This window comes from Caretta caretta, chromosome 4 (genome assembly GCF_965140235.1).
Source record: "Caretta caretta isolate rCarCar2 chromosome 4, rCarCar1.hap1, whole genome shotgun sequence".
NCBI lineage: Eukaryota > Metazoa > Chordata > Testudines > Cheloniidae > Caretta > Caretta caretta.
The window spans coordinates 73,446,706-73,471,525 of record NC_134209.1 but is presented as its reverse complement, the minus strand read 5'-3'; the positions used below and the strand labels follow the sequence as shown (position 1 = coordinate 73,471,525).

The window sequence follows — 24,820 nt, the reverse complement described above, 5'->3', positions numbered from 1 at the left end:
TGCGGATTTGATCTTGTGCTTTTTCAGGAAGTTTCTTGAGCAAATGCTGTAGTTGCTTTTGGTAACTCTCAGTGGGATCATAGGGTAATGGCTTGTAGAAACTCGTGTTGGAGAGCTGCCGAGCAGCCTCTTGTTCATATTCCGACCTATTCATGATGACAACAGCACCTCCTTTGTCAGCCTTTTTGATTATGATGTCAGAGTTGTTTCTGAGGCTGTGGATGGCATTGCGTTCCGCATGGCTGAGGTTATGGGGCAAGTGATGCTGCTTTTGTAGTAGGTAGAAGTTACCTACGACAGGACAGGCCTAACAAAGAAAATAACAGAACGCCACTAGCGGTCACCTTCAGCCCCCAACTAAAACCCCTCCAACGCATTATTAAGGATCTACAACCTATCCTAAAGGATGACCCAACACTCTCACAAGTCTTGGGAGACAGGCCAGTCCTTGCCTACAGACAGCCCCGCAACCTGAAGCAAATACTCACCAACAACCACATACCACACAACAGAACCACTAACCCAGGAACTTATCCTTGCAACAAAGCCCGTTGCCAATTGTGCCCACATATCTATTCAGGGGACACCATCACAGGGCCTAATAACATCAGCCACACTATCAGAGGCTCGTTCACCTGCACATCCACCAATGTGATATATGCCATCATGTGCCAGCAATGCCCCTCTGCCATGTACATTGGTCAAACTGGACAGTCTCTACGTAAAAGAATAAATGGACACAAATCAGATGTCAAGAATTATAACATTCATAAACCAGTCGGAGAACACTTCAATCTCTCTGGTCACGCAATCACAGACATGAAGGTCGCTATCTTAAAACAAAAAAAACTTCAAATCCAGACTCCAGCGAGAAACTGCTGAATTGGAATTCATTTGCAAATTGGATACTATTAATTTAGGCTTAAATAGAGACTGGGAGTGGCTAAGTCATTATGCAAGGTAGCCTGTTTCCTCTTGTTTTTTCCTACCCCCCCCCCCCCCCGATGTTCTGGTTTAACTTGGATTTAAACTTGGAGAGTGGTCAGTTTAGATGAGCTATTACCAGCAGGAGAGTGAGTTTGTGTGTGTATGGGGGTGGGGGGGGATGTGAGAAAACCTGGATCTATGCAGGAAATAGCCCGACTTGATTATGTAAAGAGTTGTCACTTTGGATGGGCTAGCACCAGCAGGAGAGTGAATTTGTGTGGGGGGGTGGAGGGTGAGAAAATCTGGATTTGTGCTGGAAATGGCCCACCTGTTGATCACTTTAGATAAGCTATTACCAGCAGGACAGTGGGGTGGGAGGAGGTATTGTTTCATATTCTCTGTGTGTATATAAAGTCTGCTGCAGTTTCCACGGTATACATCTGATGAAGTGAGCTGTAGCTCACGAAAGCTCATGCTCAAATAAATTGGTTAGTCTCTAAGGTGCCACAAGTCCTCCTTTTCTTTTAACTTAGAAAATATCCACATATAAAGACTACAAAGGCCAACTTAGTTTAAAATAAAACCACTTCAAATCATACAATATTGTAAGTAATCTTGGAATTTATCTTAAATATATGTTCACATTTGAGTGCTTCTCCCATTATTATTAGTAATGGAAAAGAGATTCTCTCCATTATTATGAGTCATAAGGAAAGTGGAATGAAGAAGTTTTTATTATTTTTACAGATAGCATTAATTTTATAGGAACCTGTATGGTCTAGTTGGATAGGGCACCAGAGGAGGCATCAGAGGTCCTGGGTTCTATGCTTGGCTCTGCCACTATCTTGTTGTCCGACCTTGGGCAAGTCACTTAACTTCTCTGTGCCACAGGTTTCCCATCTGTAAAATTAGGCCAATGATATGTCCCCTTTTAGAACTACAGATGAATGGCACTATGTAACTGCTATATATTATTATTCTTATATTTTTAAAGCCAGTTACCTTTTTCGATATAAGGATGTATGATTTCTGATATGTTAAAAGATCTAGTTTTCCCTATTACTGTGGAAGACTGTCATTTCTTAAACACATTTGCATGCAATGCACTAGAGGGCCCTCAGGAGTTAGAAACGGCTGGAATGTACTTTTAGAAGGCATACTGTTCACAGGACTTTTCATTGCAGAATTTAAAATAGAAGGGTTTTTTATAACAAGGTTCATGTAAGTTTGTAGCAGTTCATATGCAAACAGCCTTCCTGTACAGCTAGTCCATTTGCAAAGAGCATTAAGCCTGCAATCAAATATCTAAAATGTGGAGCACACTTAAATCTGGGATGTGAGTTAGAGTACGTTAAGAAACGCTGCTTTTACTAAATTCTTGGTATTAGCATAAGAGATTTACCACGGCCAAGGATGGGGCAAGCTGAATAGGTAAGACTATTTCTATATCTTTGTAGTGCAATAAACTCTGCATTTATGTTTTTTCTTCCTTAAGAGGAGATGACAGTGCTTTTTATTTTATTTGAAGATTATAGTCAGTCATTTAGGAAATGCTATTTTATAGCTTCACAAGAGTATAGAATTAACAATATTTTATCTTTAATGTAGGATTATGAAGCATGTGAACTGTTACTGGGCCAGGGTGTAATCATTGTTTGATAGTGGAAATGTTCATATTTGAATTGGTACAGTTACTGGGCTGGCTAATGCACTATATTTTAAAACTAACATGAGGCAACAAAAGATGTGGTTTTACTTTGAGGACCTGCCTGTCATAAACACAAGGAGAGGAAAGTCTGGCTTTTCCAAGCTTTCCTCCTAGTGCTGGAGTTCAGTTACTCGGGACTGTAAATTGTAACTTGTGTTCCATGATGTTGGGGTTTTATTTATCTTTTCATTTTAATCTGAAATCTCTAATATGGCAAGTCTCTAGATCAGTAACTTATCTTTAGAGCTACACAGTGAGAAAGAGAGATGCCACATTCTATATCCATGTGGATAATGGAATATTATTTGCAATTTTTTTCCTTTCACAGCTCACAGAGGAAACTCAGACATTTTGGATTGTGATTCCTTTAACTTTGTTTACACAGTTGACTCCATTCATTCTCTGAAACAAGTCACTTCCCCTGAGCTGGCTGATAAGAGTTTAGCAGCTTGCTGAGGTGGAGTGTCAGAGTCATTAGTATTAAACACATTCCTAGCCACACCACTGGCCCCTGTGCACCGCTCGCACTGGAAGCTATTTGGAAAAGAAGAAATAGAGATCTGTGAAGGGAAATCATGCATCATCCTCCTTGCTGGAAACCACTGAAGACTATAAGCTGCTTTCAACATGTGGATTCACCAGAGAAATGACCTTCTTAGATCAGCCAGGCCAAATCATAAACTGGTTTGTTTGCTTGCTGTGCACCCCACGGGTGCTGAGGCTCTGGAGTGGCAGGCGTCCCAGGACCAGGAGGAATCTGCTGCTGGGCATAGCCTGTGTGATATACCTGGGGTTTCTGGTCAGTCAAGTGGGTCACATTTTACCGCAGCACAGAGGGGGACGCCAGAAGGTCAGTTCCAGGAGTCTTCAAGATGCTGGTCAGACACCTTTTCTGGGGATCCCACTGGATGGCACTTTCTCCCCACCTGATCTCCAAGGGCCCCAGATGGGTGGCAATGGGACCTCAGTGCCACCCAACGTGGTGTACATCACACTGCGGTCCAAGCGCAGTAAACCCACCAACATCCGAGGCAGTGTGAAACCCAAGCTGAGGAAGAAGCATGCATTTCCTTTGCCCTATGGGCAGCGCTTTCCAGTAGGTGTCACTGGGCAGGAGGAGGCCTTGCCCCAGCAGCAGGGGCGGACTAGATACTCCATGGGACTAATGAGGGAAGTAGTAGTTCCAGAGACACCAAGGCACCAACTGAAGAAGCACTGGGATGGAGAGAGGGAAGCAGTGGGCAGGGGACACCGGAGACATGTTGGGGTTTCAGGAGGTATAAATGTGCAGCCCAAGGCTCGGGAGAGCAATATCAGGATATACAGTGAGAGGTTCCCCTCTTGGCTGAGCAAAGATGACATCCTAAGCATGTGTTTGCTGGCGGATTCCCGGATAGACAGTGTCCAAGAAGCACCCTCTCAGCATGGAGTCCTACTGGTGTTTGAGAGGAATCCCAGTGCCACAGGAGCAGCCTGCAGTCAAGGGTACTGTGGCCTCATCAAGAGACCCCTTGATATGAGTGAGGTGTTTGCCTTCCATTTAGACAGAATCCTGGGGCTGAACAAGACCTTGCCTTCTGTAAGCAGGAAATCGGAGTTCATCCAAGGTAACAAATTCACTTGATTTTTAGTTTCCATCTGGGGGACTCCAGTGTGTAGTATTTGAGCAACAGCAGGCTTTAATTTCAGATAGTCTGAGAACTAACTCTACAGAGCAAAGTTATAAGGAACTTAACCTGGAATATGTGTTTATGTAATTTCAGGGCTCCTCTGCAGTGTAATAGTTCTGTTCTGAAGGATGTAATACACCCAGAGTTTATCAATGCTTCTGGCTGCCTCATAGAATAATAGAGTTATTGAGAGCATACAGACAACTTCATTTCCATAGAAGACTAATTTGAGTGAGGGGAGAAAAGGGATGATCCTTTTTTACATATCATTTGTAGTGAATATGAAATTCTATAGACTGATCAAAATGAAACTGAAGAAGGGCACAGTCTGGAAGTCTCTCAGCACAGTGCTTTGTGCTTCAGAGGTTAGTTTTTACTCTTTCACCTCCCCTAGATTTCACTTTCACAAGATATCGCGGAAAACCAGCACTGGAATTCATTTGCCACGAGTAGCAGATAGGGGACACATTTCTGTTAGCCCAAGCACCTATTGTGGGAGGTCTTAGAGCTCCTTCTTGAACTCCTTTGGCAAAATCCCAAAAGCACAAATGCCTCTGGAAATTAAAACCGAAATTGTGCAGTCACTGAAGTCTGAGTGGTTTCTTCTGTTTGACAACTTAAAGCTCATGACACACCTGTGTCTAGCTAAATAAATACACCTGCTATAGATGCTTCATTGTGGTTGTAGAATGTACAATGCAAATTGCTTTTAACAGAATAGCATATTTTTCTTCTCCTAAAATGAAATTAAAATTATATTTAATAGTTTCAGTGTAAGTTGATAAGTCTATCTGAAACATTACTGTCTCGTTAAATGTGTCTTCAGCCTAAATGCTATTTTTATATACACACTGATCATAAGCTGAAAGGGCTGTGTTATATTTTACTGAATCATTGCTATTTGTTTTTGCTGTTCATTTCTTAGTACTGAAGAAGATTATTTTATACAAAATATTTTATAAATCAGCCTGTATTTTATCAAAGAAAGGGTAAAGTGAAAATGTCCAAAAGCAAAAGTTGATGGCAGGAAAAGAACGTACTGATCTGTGATTTATCAACACTGTATAAACCTTCCCTTTGGCAGCCTTTACGACAATATGAATGAATCTCTAGGAATAACAGTTTGGTGGCTTTTGAATATTATTCATAGCAGCAGAGCATGGAAGATGCATTATGCATACTCTATTTTTAGGAACAGGATTTATTGCTATAGAGCTGTCATAAGGCATTAAGGCAGTTCAGCTTCAAGAATTCTGTATAATATGGCTGCACAGATGACAGACTGTAGCCCCTTTGGAAACTGCTATTAGGTTAAGTGTAGACTGAATTACTTAATGTCTTCAGCCTGCAACATCTTTTGGATTGGCTGGGAGAGAGATTCTATTTTCTTCAGCCTCCTTTTCCCTGTAATTGGTTATGTTCCTAGAGCACGAAAAGTGTTGCTAAGTAATGAGGAGAAAAAAAGTCATTTTTCCTTTTGGGTCTTTTTTCATGTTTTCCAGCTAAAGGGCGAGTTCAGCTTCTGGAACAGCCACAGCACCTTACCTCTCTCCATTTCATTAATCTTGAAACTTGCTGGATTTCAAATGCCTGCCTTGGTTGCCATAGTTACTTGCTTGAGTGTATTTGACTTGGATTGTTAATTAACTACACAAATGTCAGCGGAGAACACCTCATTTGTTGTTCTCTTCTTGTTTAGGAAAGGAATGAAAAATTATTTTAGAAAACAGGACGAACAATTCATGAGCCTGCTCCTGTAGCCTCTACTCATTTGAGTAATCTATATGTGGGCTGCCCAAATTATTTCAGTGGGACTGCTTGTGTGAGTCATGACTACTCATGAGAAAGAAAGCAATGTAGGACTGGACTCCTCAACAAGTTCTAAGCTGACGTATCCTTTTAGCTTGCCTCAGTCATGATGTAATCAATGTAACAAGACATGCCTGATGTAGCATTAAAATCTTTTTAAAAATAGGCTCCACAAAACCGCCATTCATTTTGTTAAAAGCCTTTTCAAAGAGGTGCTTTGTAAACCCCCAAACAACTTTGGGTTTATTTTTTGTTTCCACAGCTCCTCCCCTGACAGGTGACGGAGAGGCTAGCAAAATACTGTACCAGAGCTCTCTGCTTGCCACTCCCCTAATCAAAAGTGAACCATTTGCCACAGTTTTAAATTATCCTGTGACATTTTTGCCTTGCCAGAATGGAAAGTTGGGTCACAATAACTGTTTCCTCAATATTCTTTTCCAGTGACTTATCAAAAATAACATGGGCATGGAGACTAAAGGTGGACAAAGCCTTCCACAATTTTGATTTGAAAACCAAGCAAAAATAATTCTATGCATATGCAAATATATATACCACTTTTTTCCCAGTGTTCAAGCAGTAGGTGTTAGCTGGAAGAACTCCTTTGGTACTGAGATATAAATAACAAAGCAAGGGCTGAAAAGAAGTGGGAAAATGGCATAAATGTGTGGTAAGGGCATTGGAGTAAATAGTGGATGATCCTCGTACATCCAAGCCTTCTGAAGTCCACATCCTAGCCCTGGAAATCTGTGCTTTAAAGGGTCTGGTAATGTCAGCGTGGAGGTGTGGAATTAGGGAGTATCTCATTTACAGGGCATGCTTCCATCCAAACCAAACTGATTTGCAAGCAAAATTCTGTATAGGATGTACTGCCTGCCCGTTGCAAGCTCCCACAGGTCGGCCAGGATGGATCTGGATTTCACCAGGAATCCTTGGACTATACAGCCTGAAGGCTACATTTCTAGTCCCTCTGTGCTGCCTCAAAACACTGTCTCATATACAGGAATGACTTAAGCTTATGTGCAAATAAATTTGTTAGTCTCTAAGGTGCCACAAGTCCTCCTTTTCTTTTTGTGGATACAGACTAACACGGCTGCTACTCTGAAACCTGTCAGGAATGACTTAGATGCTGTAAAATGTAACTCAGAGAGTTTTTGGGACACTTCTTCCTCCCATTAATCTTTCAGTGGGAAAGACAAAATGTACAGGAGTTTGTCTTTTTAGCAAGTACCATTAATGATTCCTGCAGAGAGGTAGGAAGGGCCCTGGAGAAGGCCATATCACTTCCAGTGCATATCCCGGCTACTCAGTAGATCAGTAGCTATTCCACATGCTGCCCTGAGGTTTTCAGGTCATTCCTTGCCCATATCCTGTGCCCCCTTATCTCCAAAACAGGCAGGGATACCTACTAGTAGGGGAGTTGTTTGGTGTCAGGGCACAGTCCATCTTACTCAGCACTTTGGCCAAGCAAAATGGCTGCACAGCATGTGCACAGTGAGTTTCTTCACCTGTTGAGTAGCATTGTTTCTGCTCACTTCATCACAGGTTATGTGCAAATGGATGCTGGGAATTTGGCACAGGTGTGATAGAAAGTTCCATTGATTAGAGTTGTCATGTTTCTTTACTGACCTCTACACAATGAGAAAGATAGCCACAGATTTTCTCTTACACCCAACATACTTAGCATGCTCTTTCCATCACATCAAAAGTTATGAACATTCAGGCACACTCGTTATTAATGTCAGGGCAATAAGAACTCAGTCTTACTTATGCATTTTAAATGATGTCTCTTTTGTGTGCCCTTTATCAGATTGAGTTGTGCTTTGAATTGCTTGCTGCCATATAGCTGGATCTGAGTGAGAGACCAGAGGTCATATTCTCACAACAGTGTGTTACATAAAAATCCAATACTTATACACCCCTCACAGATTCCTTAAAATCTGCATTCACACACAGAAGATTTTCGTCCCTTCCAAGATTTCTCCGAAGTGTATAATGCTTATAGCTAAGATGTGGAAGAAAGAGGGGAAATACTTTAGTCAACACTTTTGAGATCTGTTTAAGTGGCTTACACCATTTCCTTACTGTTCAGAGGGCTACCTTACATGGAGAAGGCTTTGCCAGGTTGGTCTATTGGTCCCTAGTGGAGACAGAGCTTGTACCAGCAAAAGGAGGTGTGTGTGTGGGTTGCCACTATAGTTAGACCACCTTCCCCAATGATATAAGCTAAACTAGCAAAAGACTCTTTTGCTGATATAAGCCACGTTGAGGTGTGTCCCTCTCCCCACCAACTTTCATTCTGTTTTTTTCTAATTAACAAACTTTGGGCATGCCACTTACATCAGTCTGTGCTTCCATTACTACTTCCTTTCCTCATGTGGGCTTGAGAGGATACATGTTAATTATATGTATGAGAGAGATTCATGTACTACAGTGATGTGGAGCATAGATGTCTCTGGAGAGGATTGCAAGGAGCAGCAGCATCATTGAAAGCAAGAAAGGGGTTCTAACTCACCTCTCTGCAGCAGCATCTCTAGGAAAGGTTGGGAGCAGAGGCCCAGCAGCAGTGGGAGATAATGGGCTTGATCCTGGAGGGTTCTGAGACATCTCAGCTCCTACCATAATCAACTGAATTTGCACTCAACAGCATGTAGGGTCAGGCCTAGAACTACCTTTTGTTGTTATTCAAATTGGGCCAGAGCCTTGCTTGGTGTAAGTTGGCAGGCTTTAATGGGGCTATGCCAATTTATACCATCTGAGGATGAAGCCCCTTATCTGTTTTTACTCACTGCCTTCACATTTTCCCTGCAGCAGCCAGCAATCTGGGTTACTGCTCTCTACTCCAGCTACGAAGACATGCTCCAATAATTCCATTTGTGTTATAAAGTTGAAGTGTTTTGTTGTGGTTCATCTTTGTTTCCTGTGAATCACAAACATTTCCTGTGTTTAACCTTTTTAAAAATCTGAATGGAAATTGGCATGATATTGTCATAACGTTAAAATAATAAATAACAGTGAGGTGTTGGTTGTTATGCTGAACATTTTGGGTGCGTGGGGAGGTGGTTTGCTTTGTTTGGAGAGCATTGATATATCTGCTTTGGGGAAAACCCATAAATAATTACATGAACTTTGATTATTGATATAAGGAAACAAGATCAAATTGAGGTCCCATCAATATATAATATATTTAACTCTGATATAGAGCTTTTTTTCTGGGGGTTTTAAAGTGTTTTACAAAGGAAGGTAAGTGTCACTATCCCTATTGCATATACATTTATTGCAAATAAAGAAAGCATCACTGAGAGGTCATTTGGCTAAGGTCAAGAGGTAAGTCAGTGACAGAGTCAGAAGTGGAACCCAGAATGAGAGAGTTCTGGGAGACTAGATTGCATATGGAAGATTTGGACCAAGCTTTTCAAATGTAAGTTCCTGAAAGTTATGCTCCTAAATCCTTATTTAGGCAACAAAATAAGTGTCCTACTTTTTAAAACTGCTGATCACCCATTGACTTCTGGGGAAAAAGAACAGAAAGAAGCTGAATATGATAGGGGAGGATAGCGTAATTATCAGTGATGGTAGTGAAAGGAAAGAGATGGGAGGGCATAAGAGGAAAGATCTGTTCGGGGTTGGAGATGCCTAGTTTAAGAAAACAGGCAAACAGGAGGACAGTTCCAGAGGTGGTTCGAGCTGTACACTGGATTCATTTGAGTGTGATCACCTTGTGTGTGTAAGTACCAGGATTTGGCGAAGTTAGAAATATATCTGGTCTTTGTGGTACAGCCCATTCTTCTGCTTTCCGAAGCAGATTTCCGAAACAAGTTGAGCACGTTTTTATTCAGTCTAGGATGGCTCAAGGTCATTCTGTCCTGGGAGAATTCAGTAGTATGAAAAGTGCACTGACCTTGTTGGCAGATGACCCTTTGCTAATAATGGGCAAACATCAGTTGTCCTTGCTGATATGTTGTCCTTGCTGATTATTTTAGGGCAAGTCAGCATCTTCTGACTTTTACTGACTCAATTGCGGATCTTGGCAGGACTGGATAGACTCATTCTTAAGTAGTTCTATTCTTTGCTCTCAGAGAGATGCTGAGAGCGCTGTTGGACTCATTTCTGGGAGTACTCTCATGTGGGGTGCTACAACTTTCTTTTGCCACCTCTCCGGTTCAATATGTACATGAAGGAAATAGTGAGATGATTTGCTCTGCAACGTAACACATGTCAGGGTGGTAGCAATGTGATCATTTGGATGTAGCATAAAATTTGACCACTTTGCCTGCACTTTCTTGCTTACTGCTCAGGACTAACATACAAAAATTCCAAACCTTTGATCATATTCCAGTAACTGTCATCTAATAACTTGCCATATAAATTTTTCCTTCTTTGCATACAAACATGTAAATTCCTGGCCCCCCTCCCTGCCCCACCTCAAAAAAATTACTCTGCTTTGAAGTGCAACACCGGTATTCAGCCCTGGTTCAGTGACAGGTTTAAGCATCAGGCAGGACATCAGAGTTAGCAACAAGAACTTTTGTACCATTGGAAAGAAAATTATCCCATTTTTTCCAATAGGATACACACCACTTACTTATAGCCCTGCTGCTGTATGTTCTGAGATATATGACTCAAATATGGTGACATTATTATATAGCAAATGGCAGTTTGGGGTAATTTTTAGAGGTGTCTAAAATTGGTATGTGGTGTATTGAGGACTGTGTTGGAATTCCAAGCTACCACTTTAAGAGCAGAGATGAGGGTTTCCCAGTCCTACTTGTGGGGTTGGGTGCTCTGTAACAATGCATCCTATCCAGTCAATCTGGAAAGAGCCAGCTTAAAAACAAGATCGCCTCACTGGTTTAGGGATGAGCTTGTTTTCTCTCTCTCTTGTGTGTTATCACTCTGAATTCTAAGAATTAAAGTAGTGTTATCTTAAACCTTCCAGCAAAACTATTGATTTTTTCATCTAGCTTCTCTGTGTGTATGCAGTGAACATAACATGATGATTATAATTTCTCTCTCTCTCTCTCTCTCTCTCTCTCTGAGCCCTGTACAGATGGATTCATCATATCTAAAGCACCTGGTTTTACATCTGGAGGGATAAGACAAATATTATTTATATACATTTTAAAAACTGACTAAAATATTACTAAAATGGATTTTCTGTAAAATATATATTTTATATGAAGAATATATGACACTGTGGGGTTGAATAAAGGTCTTATCAGCACTACTTTGGGATGAACTGTATGACTCATTGGCAAGGACATATTGCTCATGAATGATAAAGCCAAAGTCATGCCACATCCTCATATGGTCTATCTATAACCTTTCTATTTACAGCTGTGAAATCTTATATCTGTAGGACTAAAACTCTAAAGATGACAAAATAAATCCACTTTTTGGTTGGACTCCAGGATTTGCCTTATATATTTGCCTTAGAAAGGGAGAAACAGTGGGCTAGATCCTCACCTGGTGAAAATCAACATTGCTTCATTAATTTACCCCAGCTGTGGATCGGATGTTAAATTTTTAAAACTGATTTAATAGATAGCCTCCAAAGGTAGAGAGACTTTTAAGCAGACAGCAAACAGAGAGCAGTTCTTCTCAGACATTGAAGAGAACTATAATGTCTAGGGTTTTTCCTTTTCTGTGGTGGCTGTTTTCAGATGTGGAATATGACCACATAAACCAAAGGATGTGAAATTATTGGGGCTTGGTAGCTTTTTCCTGCCACATCTGAAATGTCTTCTTTAAAAACAAATGCTGTAATTAGTGATGCCAGAGACAATGTCTAAAGAATTATCAAGTTCTTTTAGTTTCCAATATAAGAGAATTATTCATATATGGTAATGATTCTATTTTGCCTCTTCTCAGGTGGTCTGCCATGTCCTATTATTCTCTGGGATTCCTCATTGGCTCCAACAAATAATAGGACCCATTCTTCAGTGAGGCTAAACTGGGGGGCCTATCAGCATCTATTGAAACAGAAGTGCTGGCAGAATGGCAAAGTGCCCAAAGCTGAGTGGGGCTGTACTGAGATCCATCACCATGAGTGGTCCAAGATGGCACTCTTTGATTTTCTTCTGCAGGTAAGGGAGCAATGTAAAATGTTTACTGTACACAAAGAATACCAACCTTTGCAAGATTTATTTTAGCACCAGTCTGGTTAAGGATAAACAATTTCCACAGATATGTCCAATGATAAAATTCACTCTGGGTTGCAATTTCGCAGAAGGGGAGTGTTTAAAAAGGTGGTTTCAGTTTTTGTCTTTAATGAGAAAGGTATGTGTTTGTGTTCCTTTGGTTTGTTTCTGGTACACTGTACAACCCCAAAAGATAAAAGACAATAGTTCAGATTCTGCACTGCCTTGCACTTTGTGTATTCATTTACACTTGTGGAAAGTGAGTGAAAACTGCTGCCATTCTGGTAGCATTTTACACGTACTTTGTACAGGTGTAAATGAATATACAAAGGTGTGAGGCACTGGAGAGTCAGGACCTCTATTATTAAGTCATGGGGACAGATCCTTAGTTGATGTGACTCATTTTCATTCCACTTAATAGAACTTACCTGCTGAGGATCTGGCCGTAAGTTATTTTGCAGTGCCAGTCTCACATGCTCTTGAAAAAGGCAGAGAATTACCTGCAGTGACACCAGTTTCTTCATTTCCCCTTCTCCAGCAAAAGGCTGCTGTTACTCAGCCATAGATGTGAGGATCTCATTGGTCTTATGTCTTCCTGTTAATGTTTTAAAAAGAATAAATGATATTCCTTCTTCAGCCAAGAGGACATCAAGTGGTATAACATGAGCCCCCAGTGTGAAGGTGTGGCCAAAATGGCTAATGCGATCTTTGCATGTATCAACAGGGGCATATTGAGTAAAGATATTTTACCTCTGTATTTGGCACTGGTGCAACCACTGCTGGAATACTGTGTCTGTTTCAGGTGTCAACAAGTCAAGAAGGATGTTGAAAACTTGTAGAGCGCTTAGAGAAAAGCAACAAGAATTATTTTAAAAATTGAAAACATACCTTATATTGACAGACTCAAGGAGCTCAATATTTTTAGTTTATCAACAAGAAGGTTGAAAAATTAGGGACGATTTGATCCTGACTTATAAATACCTCCTATGCACAAAACTGAAATTTGATAATAGAGGGCTCTTCATTGTAGCAAGCAAATATAACAAGATACAATAGCTGGAAGTTGAAGCAAGACAAATTTAACTAGTAATAAGACACATTTTTAATAGTGAGTGTGAATAACCACTGGAACAATTTACCAAGGATTGCGGTGGATTCTCCATCAATGGACATTTTTAAACCAAGATCAGATATCCTTTTCTAAAAGAGATGCTCTAGATCAAGCAGGAATTAATTTAGGGAAGTTCTGTGGCCAGTGTTATACAGGAGGTCAGACTAGAAGATCACAGTCATCCCTTCTGGCTTTATAATCTATGTAGTGTGTATGTACTTTTCACACACCCCTAGGAGTTCACAATCAAGTGCGCAAATACAAAATGGGAAACCGGCTATGAAGGAGTACTGTAGGAAAGGATCTGGAGGTTATAGTGGATCACAAACTAAATATGAATCAACAATGTAACATTGTTCTAAAAGAGTGAACTTCATTCTTGGATGTATTAGTAGGAGTGTTGTAAGCAAGACAAGACAAACAATTTTTCCACTGTACTCAGGACTGATTAGGCCTTAACTGGAGCCTTACGTCCAGTTGTGGGCCCCACACTTCATGAAAGATGTGGACAAATTGGAGGAAGTCCAAAGGACAGCAACAAAAATGATCAAATGTCTAGAAAACATGACCTACGAGGAAAGACTGAAAAAAATTGGGTTTGTTTAGTCTGGAGAAGAGAAGACTGGGATGGCAGGGAACATGGTAAGTCTTCAAGTACATCAAAATTTGTTATAAAAAGGAGAATGATAAATTGTTCTCCTTATCCACTGAGGACAGGACAAGAAGTAATGGGCTGATGTTGCAGCGAGGGAGACTTAGGTTAGACATTAGGAAAAACTTCTTAATTGGAAGGGTAGTTAAGGACTGAAACAAATTACTTAGGGAGCCTGAGGAATCGCTGTCATTGGAGGTTTTTAAGAACATGTTAGACAAACATCTGTCAGGGCTGGTCTAGATTATACTGAGTCCTGCCTCAGTGTAGGGGACTGGTCGAGATAAATATTGAGGTCCCTTCTAGTACTACATTTCTATGATTCTTTAATTGTCCCCATTATTTTGCTAAGTAAGATATTGCTATGAGCTAGACCCAGTCCTTACTACATGGTAACCTGAAAAGTGAAACTTGAGTAATTTCTACTGGCATCAAAAGTGTTTATTGCTCCTACTCATTTTCCTTGCAGTGAGCTACTTGTGGAGTAAGGGACTTAATCCCATGAGTTAGTTTGATTACCACAAACTCCTTTGAAATCAGTGGAAAGACTCCCATTGACTTAATGGGCTTTGGATCAAATGTTCAGTCTGAAAGATTTCAAGCCTATTCTAACAAGTGACTGAATAGTTTCATAATCAGAAATACAAGTACTCCCTAGCAGCTCAATCCCTTTCATTAATCATTTGTTTCCTCTCAGAAGTGATTTGAAGTTAAAATAGAAGACTGGGGTAGGTTTCAAACACCTAGCACCAAATCCTGCTCTTAGCAAAGAAGGCAGTAGCTAAGAGTAGACATGAACCAAATTTACAAACCTGATTGCCAACTCTTCACACGCAGCTCAAAGGTAAACTGGAGATAAGGCACCTGATAACAAAAACTTAAGCATTACGTAAGCCATGGCTTGTCAATGGAGATCAGGCAAATTACATTACATGACCATGGACTGTACAGTCATAACCTTAGTCCTTAACACAGACAGGCGCACACACAAAAGGGATAGATGATAGGAACACTTCACAGATCAACTCGTGCCTTTACCTAGTCCATTCACAGCAGTCCATGTCTTGACTTAGTCCATTTACTTCATCTTTGTAGCAGGGCTACTATTTCCTCCCCTTAAGCCTGGTCCCTCTGTCTACAAGATATGTTTTTTTCTGCCATATAACTTGATGGATCAAAAGGGGCTGGCAGTTTGTTCCATACTGACTGAAGTCTGGATGATAGTAGATTTTCCCAGTGTGAGAAGTCCACTTAAAACCTTGATTGGTGAATGAAGATTTGGGCTTGTGTGAAGAAACAGGACAGCCACTGGCAGTTATAACAGGTATAGTCTGAAAAATGAGATTGCCCCACTTAAATTAGGATTTAGGGCAACATCCTAACCCCACAAATGACTAAACTTCTGATCCATACTAGTACACCAGTGCAAAAGAGTACCAAAGGTATGTGTATCCTTAACCACCACAACCGTTTGGAAAAGATTTTCTTACATATATACTGTAGGGATCAATCCTTGCATTAGACAACCTAATAAGTGTTTTCCATCTCTGATTTCCACAATTCTTTTTACGCTATGCACAATAGGCTGCTCTCCATAATTCTTCTGTCCTGAGTATGCAACCCATGAAATCCAATGAACAGGTGTAACTAAGGGAATAATTTGGCCAACTATATTTTAAATTCATACTTTGACCAAATATAATCTCATGGACTAGACTATAATTGACCACTGAACAGGTGTGCAAGGAGTGGGAGGGCTCAAGGAGACTTACCCCTGCTTATGTTTCCCCATTTTAGGGTTCAGTCATAATCTTAGCCCTTGCAACCAGTTGAGCGCAATGAGAATTAGGGGTAGCAGCACTAGACACCTCAAGACTATACTTTCCCACCTCTTCCTCACATTGGCTAACAGAAGTGCTTGGATGTGGAGGGAACTTCATGATACACCCTCTTATAAGGTGGCACATCATTCATTTTCTCCTACATAACATGGAGATGTGGGTACACTGTTTCTCCAGGAGGTCCTGTTAGTATAGTGTATGTTTGCACTTCCCCCACCAGGCACCTGCATCTAGAAGCTACAATAATCCCTGTTTATATGCAGCATTTCCTCTCACATACAATTCAACATTCTAGAAAGTCATGTTTTTTAAAATGTAGAAATCATTGCATTTGCTTAGACACCGTCTATCTCTGTCCTTCACAAGTTTTTGTTTTTGACGAGGACGAATGGATGTTTCACTTTTTGAGTTATATTTATGCAACACTGCTTGTGGTAATTATAGAATGGGAATTTTCTGCCTAAAATAGGTTGTCATTTGTGTAATGACTCCATCCTCAGTCCTATTACGAGTGAGTAATGCTTGTAATCTGATATAAAGTCATATGTGGATTATATTGATCCTAAACATAGCAATAACCCTATAGGAATAGCACAGTGTGTGTCAGAGCATTTTAAATGGCTTTTGATTTGTTAATCTAAAAGTGCTAATGTTTTCGCATTTAATGGTGTAAAAGATAGATTTTTTCCTGTGCTGATGCACAGAAGTATTGATTAATTTTAGTATCTTCTAGAGTAAAGACTGCAATTTAGCAATGAACATTGTTATCTCTGCTGTTATCCAGAAATAAATGTTAACTCCTAGATGAGATGCAGCAGGCTTGAGCCATTTATGAAATAAAAAGGAAGCAAATCATTTTTACAAGGCAGGCTACAAATCTGGGGTATTCTACACTTCCAGCAAATGCCCTGCCAATTGTCAGAAGTATATGCCAAGCAGCTGAATATGTATTTGAGAAATCTGCTCATTCTGCATGATTCATACTTTCTCAGGATGTACTTGAACATACAACTATCTTTAGAGACATTTCAACAGGAGAGCACGGATTCCTGAAAAATCCAATAAAAAGGGACAGATGAACAAGGGAAGCTGAGGTGACATGACCAACATAATGGGTTGTATTCATCACTAGTAAAAGTGATCAATGTTCTAGTAAAAGTGATCAAAGTGATCAACATCCATTGCATGTAAATGGACCCAGAAGCCTTCAGTTGACTAGTGATTCTCTAACTGCTTTTCAAGTATTGCATTTGCGTATTAACCTCTGAGCTATTCCAGTACTAGTAAGCAGATTGGTTTGCCTGAATAACTTGCAAACATGTTGATACTCACTTGTTTTCTACTTGTGCAAGAGATGGTGACTGGCTACCCTTTATCCACTTTGAGGTTTTCCTGATCCTAGCCATTGCCAGCTAGCTTGCCCTTGATCCCTCTAAAGTTGGAAATCTTCTTACTTTGATTATAGAAAAAAGTATCTTAACTAAGAGCCTGATACCTCTTATTCACCTGAGTACATCATATAAATTACACAAATAGTCACATGCCCTGAAGAGTATGGCATATCTGTGTAAGGACTTCCTGAGTTGAGTCCTAGTAAAGTAACTAGTAGCACAAGTGGTACTAAAAATCAAAGGAGTAATTTTCTGTTTGTGGGAAGATTTTGTGTAATACCGTAAGTTTGAGTTTGAACTGAGATGAAAGATGCAGAGAAATTGGAGGGAATCAGAGAACAATGGACAGTAGTTGAAGGGATTAATGAGGAAAGATTAAAATAAGTCAATATGTATAGCCCAGTTAAATGATGACTGGAGAGGTATGAGGTATGGTAACAGGTTACAAGTAGCTGAAATATGTAAATGTCAAGAAAGCAGGGGTATTGTGCAGGGTGATCCTGGTAGATATATGAAGGATTGATGGGATGACACTGATCAAAGAGAAAAATAGTCTGCATATCAAGAAAAGTGTGCAAGGAGTGCACTCTGCTAGACCATAGAATAGTTTTTTTCAAGTAAAATGTCTACCACGTGAGTCATTTAAAACTAGATAAATATATTAGATACACAAAATATAAAAATACATCAGCCACACTCAAACGTTAAAGTTGCAAAGTCAAGCACTCAAAAGTGAGGACATGCCAGATTTAGAGTTGTCTGAATCTTAATTCAGACCTCTTGTGCATATGAATTTTGATACAATCGGTAATTACATAAATACAAAGTAAATGGACACTCTTTAACCTGTACCTCAGTTCCCCCTCTGTAAAATCAGGATAATAATATCACCTCACCTCACTGGCATGTTATGAATATAAATTCATGTTTTGTAAAGCACCATGTCCGTGAGGAAATTGATAATTCTGTACTCACAACAGGGTTTGACTAATGTACAGTAAATCAGGCCTATGGCCACAACTCAAACAATGAAGATAAAACGAAATATCGAATAGCTACTCATTTAATTGGTTGCCATCTGTCCTGTTCACTGAATGAGACAGTGGTCTTGTGGAAAAAATAGTATGTAGAAGAAGCCTGTATCATAATGCATTCGCGAAACAAGGCTGACTTACGGCTGCACAGGCAACCTTCATTCTGGCATTTCTTAACTGTTGAGTACTTCACTTTACCTATTACATGCTATATGACGCAATCCTCTCCTTAGTGTACTTAAGTCTGTATCAGTTCTGTTATATTCCAGCTCAGAGATTTAAAAAGGATGCTGCTTTCTGAAAAATCTTGGGTTTGATTTCCGCATTTGTGTTACTCAGGTTTGACACTGGTGTCACTCCATTGATTATTTTAAGATAGAGTTACACTGGTGCAAGACTGGAATAACAGAGGAGTGAATCAGGACCTATGGGTACAACATGGAGACTAGGAAATGGGTTTTAATAATAGATGAATTGTGGATGATCAATACTGAGCTCTTCCCTCTCCCCGCCACTGACGTTAATTAAGCTTGCTCTGTATTCATGACGCTGGGGCGCTGTTTAGTAAGGAATGATAGCTTTTTCCAAACTCCGACAAGTCTAAGTAATAGGTGGCCTGGATGCACAACAGGAGTTAGGAGTGGTGATGCTGAGCATCACAGTGCATAACTTTGATTTTCTAAATGCCTATATGTGATTCACAAAACCCAAATTTGTTACCTAAGCTCCTATACAATGAATGGGGAGAGATAGGAGCCTTTATGTGATTCATAAAAACCATGGCATTAGGTAGGGAGACACCTAAGCTAGCCAATGGGATATGCTGACAAGAGAGGTTTGTGGTAAGCATCCCTTCCCCCATGAGATAGGTGCCTAAGTCCAAGCTGCAGGGAGTCACCTATCGCTGCTAGCATTTCACAGCTGGGGACCCACTGTGGAATTAGGTGCCTATGTCATTTTTGCAAGAAGCCAGCAGGGTGGGGAAAGGAGGCCAACATTCCTTCCCTCATAATGCTTAGCTCAGCGCTTAGGGTACTCATCTGGGATGTGGAAGGCCTCTGATTCAAATCCCCCTTCCCCCCACCTGTGGATGTGCCACCTCACAGGTGAGCGCTCTGACCACCAGCTGTGGGATATTCTGATGTGAGGCTCTCTTCGTCTCTTCTGTGATGCTGTCGCATTCTAGATTAAATAATTAAAGAGTCATTTGGGACAGAGAGGGAGAGACAAACATCAGTGACTCTAGCTTGGAGGTTAGAGCGCTCACCCGGGATGTGGGGAATCTAGTCCTCCTGCTCCAATGACTCTTTATTTAGCCACAGTGGAACAGCTTCAACAGAGAGACTTACTGAGCACCTCAGCATAGCCCAGTGGTTAGACCACTCACTTAACAGGTAGCAGATCCCTGTTCAAATTCCTTCTCTCCTTCATGTGGCTGGCAGACTCTGATTGGTGGTCTCCCACATCTCAGGTGGGAATCATAACCAGGGCTAAAAGTTATGAGGGAGATCTTGCTTCTCCCTCCTTCCCCCATCTGTACTGTGTGAATTTGCCTAAGTGTGCTCAGTCACCTTCATGTGACTCAGCTGATTGAACATCTGGCTTCTCCAGGTTTGTCAATTGCTCTGGGGCTAAGGTGGCAGATAGGCAACTAGATGCCTAAAAAAATCAGCAGTGTGCATGCTCAGAGGCAGAAATGTAAGCTTCTGAGGACCTTCTATTGCAAAAGCTTAGGTGCTGAGTTTAGGTGCCTACAAGGTTCAGTGGGCATTTTGGTCACTACAGTGGAACCTAAGACCTAGTTGGGCACCTGGTTCCTTTTCTGCATCCAGGCCAGTATATCTAAGAGTCAAACTTTGCATCCTGTTGCGTTTCACTTTGGTCATCTGTTATATTCATTTCCAGGTCTACAATCGACTGGACAGAAATTGCTGTGGGTTCAAACCTCGCAAGGAGGATTCCTGTGTTCAGAAAGGACTGAAGCAGAAATGTGAAGATCAAGACTCTGTTGACTTGACACACATTATTCAGAGAAGGCATGACCCTAGGCACTTGGTCTTTATAGATAATAAAGGTTTCTTTGACAGAAGCGAAGACAATCTGGATTTCAAAATATTACAAGGAATCAAAGAGTAAGTTTTAGGAAATCCCTACAAATTTGCACAGGGTTCAGTAGGCTTTTCCTAGCTCTTCATTTAGGATCAGAGTCTCTCCTCTCTGTCTCTTCAACACACAGCCTGAGCGAAAGGGCTGTGCACTGAGGATGTCCCCAGGGGTTAGGAGGTTGTGAATGGGACGAGGACGCTTTCTTTTCTTTCCCCACTCACAAAGAAGACATTGTTGCAGTAGCCTCAGTGTCTCTTCTATGTCTCCTCCATATGGAAATTTGACTAAACTAAGGTATGGATATAAATACTTTTGTGTCCAGGCAGATATTATTATTACTTGGAGCATCACACGTATGCTAGGTGCTTTATAGAACAGATACAGCAAGATCCTTGCCACCAAAGGCATGACTGACAAAAGGGGGTGAAGGAGAAAGGAGGATGGGGGCGTGAGATCAATAAGCCTATAGAGACTAGGAAAATCTGCACCAGTCTAACTTCACTGATGTCAATACATGGTGGAAACCTCTAATGTAGACACTCTGCAGAAGAGTAAGTTACTGCAGTAAGCCCCCAACGCAGAAACACCACATGCTGTCAGTTACTGGAATAAACTGCATCAGTGCAAGCCCCATTTATATAGATTGGAGGCATTTACATCTGAAGTTCACACTGCTTTCAAAGAAAACAAAACAAAAAGAGGAAAAAAAAACCATTATAAACAAGGGCCCTAAAATGCCATGATTATTTACTTAGGGCAAGTGTTTATTGTGGTGGAATTATGTTTCTTCTTCACTTTAAAGCAATATAAATAAAAGGTATCTTTGACTGACTTCTGTGGGTATTTCAAAAGAAATTAATCTTGAAGGGGAATCTGATTGAAAAGCGGATGTACAGTGGCTATTAGCATTTTTGACAATAGTTAATGATTTTTTGCTGAGCTGCTCTTGGGCCAGTTAATATTTCGCAAATATGTCCAGTGTACAGTTATAACTGCTATTGATATATGAAATTTCAAACAATCTAGACATTTTTTTAAAAAGCCTGGGGATTTTAGGATAGTTTTGAATAATGTGGGCCTGATTCATTGGCACATTTGGGTCACTCCTGTGGTTGAAAACTGCCTTAACTGGACATTGGAGGGTCTGAATAGGGGTCTCATTAGATGATGTAGAGTTTCCATAGCAGCTCTTACATCCCCCTTTCCTGGCCGCCAGAATGTGGGGTGTGGCCAGGATATATCTGTGCCTGATTGATCCCTAGCAGCCCAGGTAGCTCCAGAATCAGGGAGTGCACCCATCTTTAAACACCCCATCCTGAGCTGTTCAGCCGGTCGGCTAGAATGGAGAATCAGTGACAGTATCAGTGATTATGACCCCAACTCATCCAAAGTGCTGAGGTGTCTAACTTTAAGCATGTCAGTAGAAATAAATGGGACTGTGTACATACAGCTAAGCATGCACTGAAATACCTTGATGAATCCATGGAATTGGTTGTTAAACCACAACATAAATATTGTAGTTCAGAGTGATGCCAAGGCTTATAAACTCCTATATGCTTTTTCAGGTTCCCTGAATCTGCAATTTCAGTGCTGAAAAGCCAGCGCTTGCGAGAGAAGCTTCTTCAGTCTCTGTTCCTTGACAAAGTATATTGGGAGAGCCAAGGAGGTCGCCGAGGAATTGAAAAACTTATTGATGTGGTAGAAAGGCGTGCCAAAATTCTTCTTACCTATATAAATGCACATGGAGCCAAAGTATTACCCATGAATGAATGAAAGTCTTTTTTCCCTAACTCTAAGAGTTACAGTTATATAAGGCAAGAACTTATGGCAAAATTTCTTTTTCTTTAAAAATTCTTTTAATTTCCAAAACATAACAGTAAACTGGTAAGCCTGTTATTTTTTAGACATTTGAAAAAAATGTTATATAGTATAAAAGTGCCAGTTCTCTAACTTTCTCTAAAATCTTTCTTAAATGCATTTATTGCTGTGTTCTCCTAACAAAGATGTCTAAGCATGTAATAAACAATGCAATAATTTAATACAAATATTGGATTCTCAATCTTCTAAACTTTCTTTTATTCTCTCAGTTAAGGACAGATCTGTCTCCACTGGATTCTTTTACCAGGTATTTCATAATTAAGAGTGGGATTTTTCAAACACACTCAGCCTTGGACAACTGCTCTTCTCGAAGTCAATGGAAGTTTTAGCATTGATTTAAATGGGAGCAGACCTTAAGCCAATGCTAAGCACTTTTGATTGAAAGTCCCAGTCTCAAAGTATAACCACACCTCTAATAGAGAATATTAATTCAGGGAGTTGCAGTCTTTCTTTTTTGTTTCTTTAGAACACACAAACTTCCAGTGTCTCCTATGGTTTGTATTTTTTTTATTGCATATGTGATATTGTGAGATCTAGGGACCAAATTCAGCTCTTTGGCAAGCATGTATAACTTCCATTGAAGACAATGGAAGTTTGGCACTGTTGACACTTAAAACAGGTCAAAGAAAGAATCTAAGTTTTGCCTGGAAACAAGATTCCCAGGACACTTTGCAGTTAAGATAACTTTAAGGAGTGAAATTTTACTAAGCAGTAACCGTTAGCATATTTTGAAATTGCTGCAACAGATATTTTAGTAACATTGAACACAAAAGTGTGGAAGAGGTATAACAAATATCATTACCCTAACAAAGGAAATAAATAATAACTAACCATAAGGAGTTGAGGTAGTTGGAAAGTTACAAGGGAACAGGGAACTTAGAAAATAACCTAAGATAAGAAGAATGTACCAAAAGGAATAAATAAGGGTTGGAATGATAAACAATAGAGTAATAAGGATATAATTACCCTAAGAAATCAAGAGAAAGTAAGATCATCTGGAGATTGAACACAGGCTATTAGAGAACTACAGGGAAGGTCTTCTGCAGTAGTTGGTAACTATGTCTTTACTAACTGTTAAATCAGTAAATCCAATCAAAGATGACTTATTGGAGGTTTGTTAATAATTAAACGAATCCAGATTTGAAAGAACCCCTCTCATTAAACATATAGACATATAAACATATAATCACAGTTAAAATTGTTATCAATTACTGGGGTAATCAATTAATTAATAATTTATCAATAACCCATTATCAATAGCCTGCTTATGCCAGCACTTGGGAAGGACAAATACTTCCTCCCCAATGATTTATTTGGACCAAATCTGACTTTTTTTGGTCCCCAGATTGTCCATATTGGTCTGCAGATTGTTTATGTGCCATTTTTGAGTGTAATAAATATTTTCCATTTAAATTGTTTGGTACTTATGGATCACATGCTAGGTTTCTATTCCCTGTTGGACTGAATCCAACTCCAAGAATCAGATTTCCAGTGCAGCTAATGGTGATTATAAATTCAATATTAACTTTGTGTATAGTCTGCTATATTAGAGTACGTATTTTTGTTTCTGCAAATGTTCCTGGCAATAAACTCATTTTCTAGAATTCTGACAGAAAGCAAACACAGAAGGGGAATGAATGTTAAAATTAGAACAGAAAATGTTGTTTCTAGTACTCTCTTAGCTCTAAATGTAGCCTTTGGTGTTCCATTAAGAATGTTTACTGTTCTTCAAGAAGATACTTTGTCATTAGAGATGGGACGAATCATAAAACATCAATGGAGCATATCCTCAGCTGGTTTAAATTGATGTAGCTGTGTTGACTTCAAAAAGCTATGACAATTCACACCAGCTGAAGATCTGTCAGAAGTATTTCTGAATAGAGGGGTATTGGGAAAGTGAGACATTGTCCACCATTCATTTTGAATAAGACTTTTCCTAGGTCTTAATGTGCTTCCAGGGATAAAACATAAATCAGTGTTGAATACCATAATCCTATAGCTGCCTCCTAGTACTCAACAGACATTCAAGAAAGCTTTTTTTCTTTGGAAGTGTATGAAGGTATTGGAGCATGTTACATGTTTCTATACGTACCCATCTCTGACAACGTATGTACAATAGTATTTTTCCATTGTGAGTAATTTAAATACTGTTGTATGGGTTTTTTTCATTAAAAAAAGTTTTAAACGAGTTGAATTCCATCACTTTCCGCTGACGCTACTCTCATTTAACACAGTGTAAATCAGAAGTAATGTCAGTGGAGTTCTGCTGGCATGAGAGGAAAATCAGGCCCTCAATTATGCATTAACTTATGGACCAGATGAACCAAAGCCTAGGGAAAGGTAGTGATCAAGGAGGAGAAATAAATGGAATTCAGAGAGAATTTTGATTTTTTTAATGGACTCATAGGTGCTGGAAGAAGGGGCATCGCGGGTGCTGCTGCAACCAGGGGTGCTGAAAAAATGTGTATAGTGGGGAAGCTGAGAGCCAGTGAACGAGACTGCAAACCCTGTATAGAATGGAAACAATTTCAAGACAAGGGATGCAGCAGCGCCCCC

General features: G+C 40.1%; 1 protein-coding gene across 1 annotated transcript; it reads left to right on the top strand.

Moving 5' to 3' along the window:
• The first annotated feature begins 2,101 nt into the window (after positions 1-2,101).
• GASK1B (golgi associated kinase 1B) lies at positions 2,102-24,452 on the top strand. Its single transcript, XM_048847513.2, has 5 exons — positions 2,102-2,358; positions 2,964-4,242; positions 11,983-12,197; positions 20,186-20,412; positions 21,952-24,452. Exons 2-5 carry the CDS (start codon positions 3,282-3,284, stop codon positions 22,157-22,159), a joined length of 1,611 nt encoding a protein of 536 aa, XP_048703470.2. The 5' UTR covers positions 2,102-2,358; positions 2,964-3,281; the 3' UTR covers positions 22,160-24,452.
• Positions 24,453-24,820: the final 368 nt, after the last annotated feature.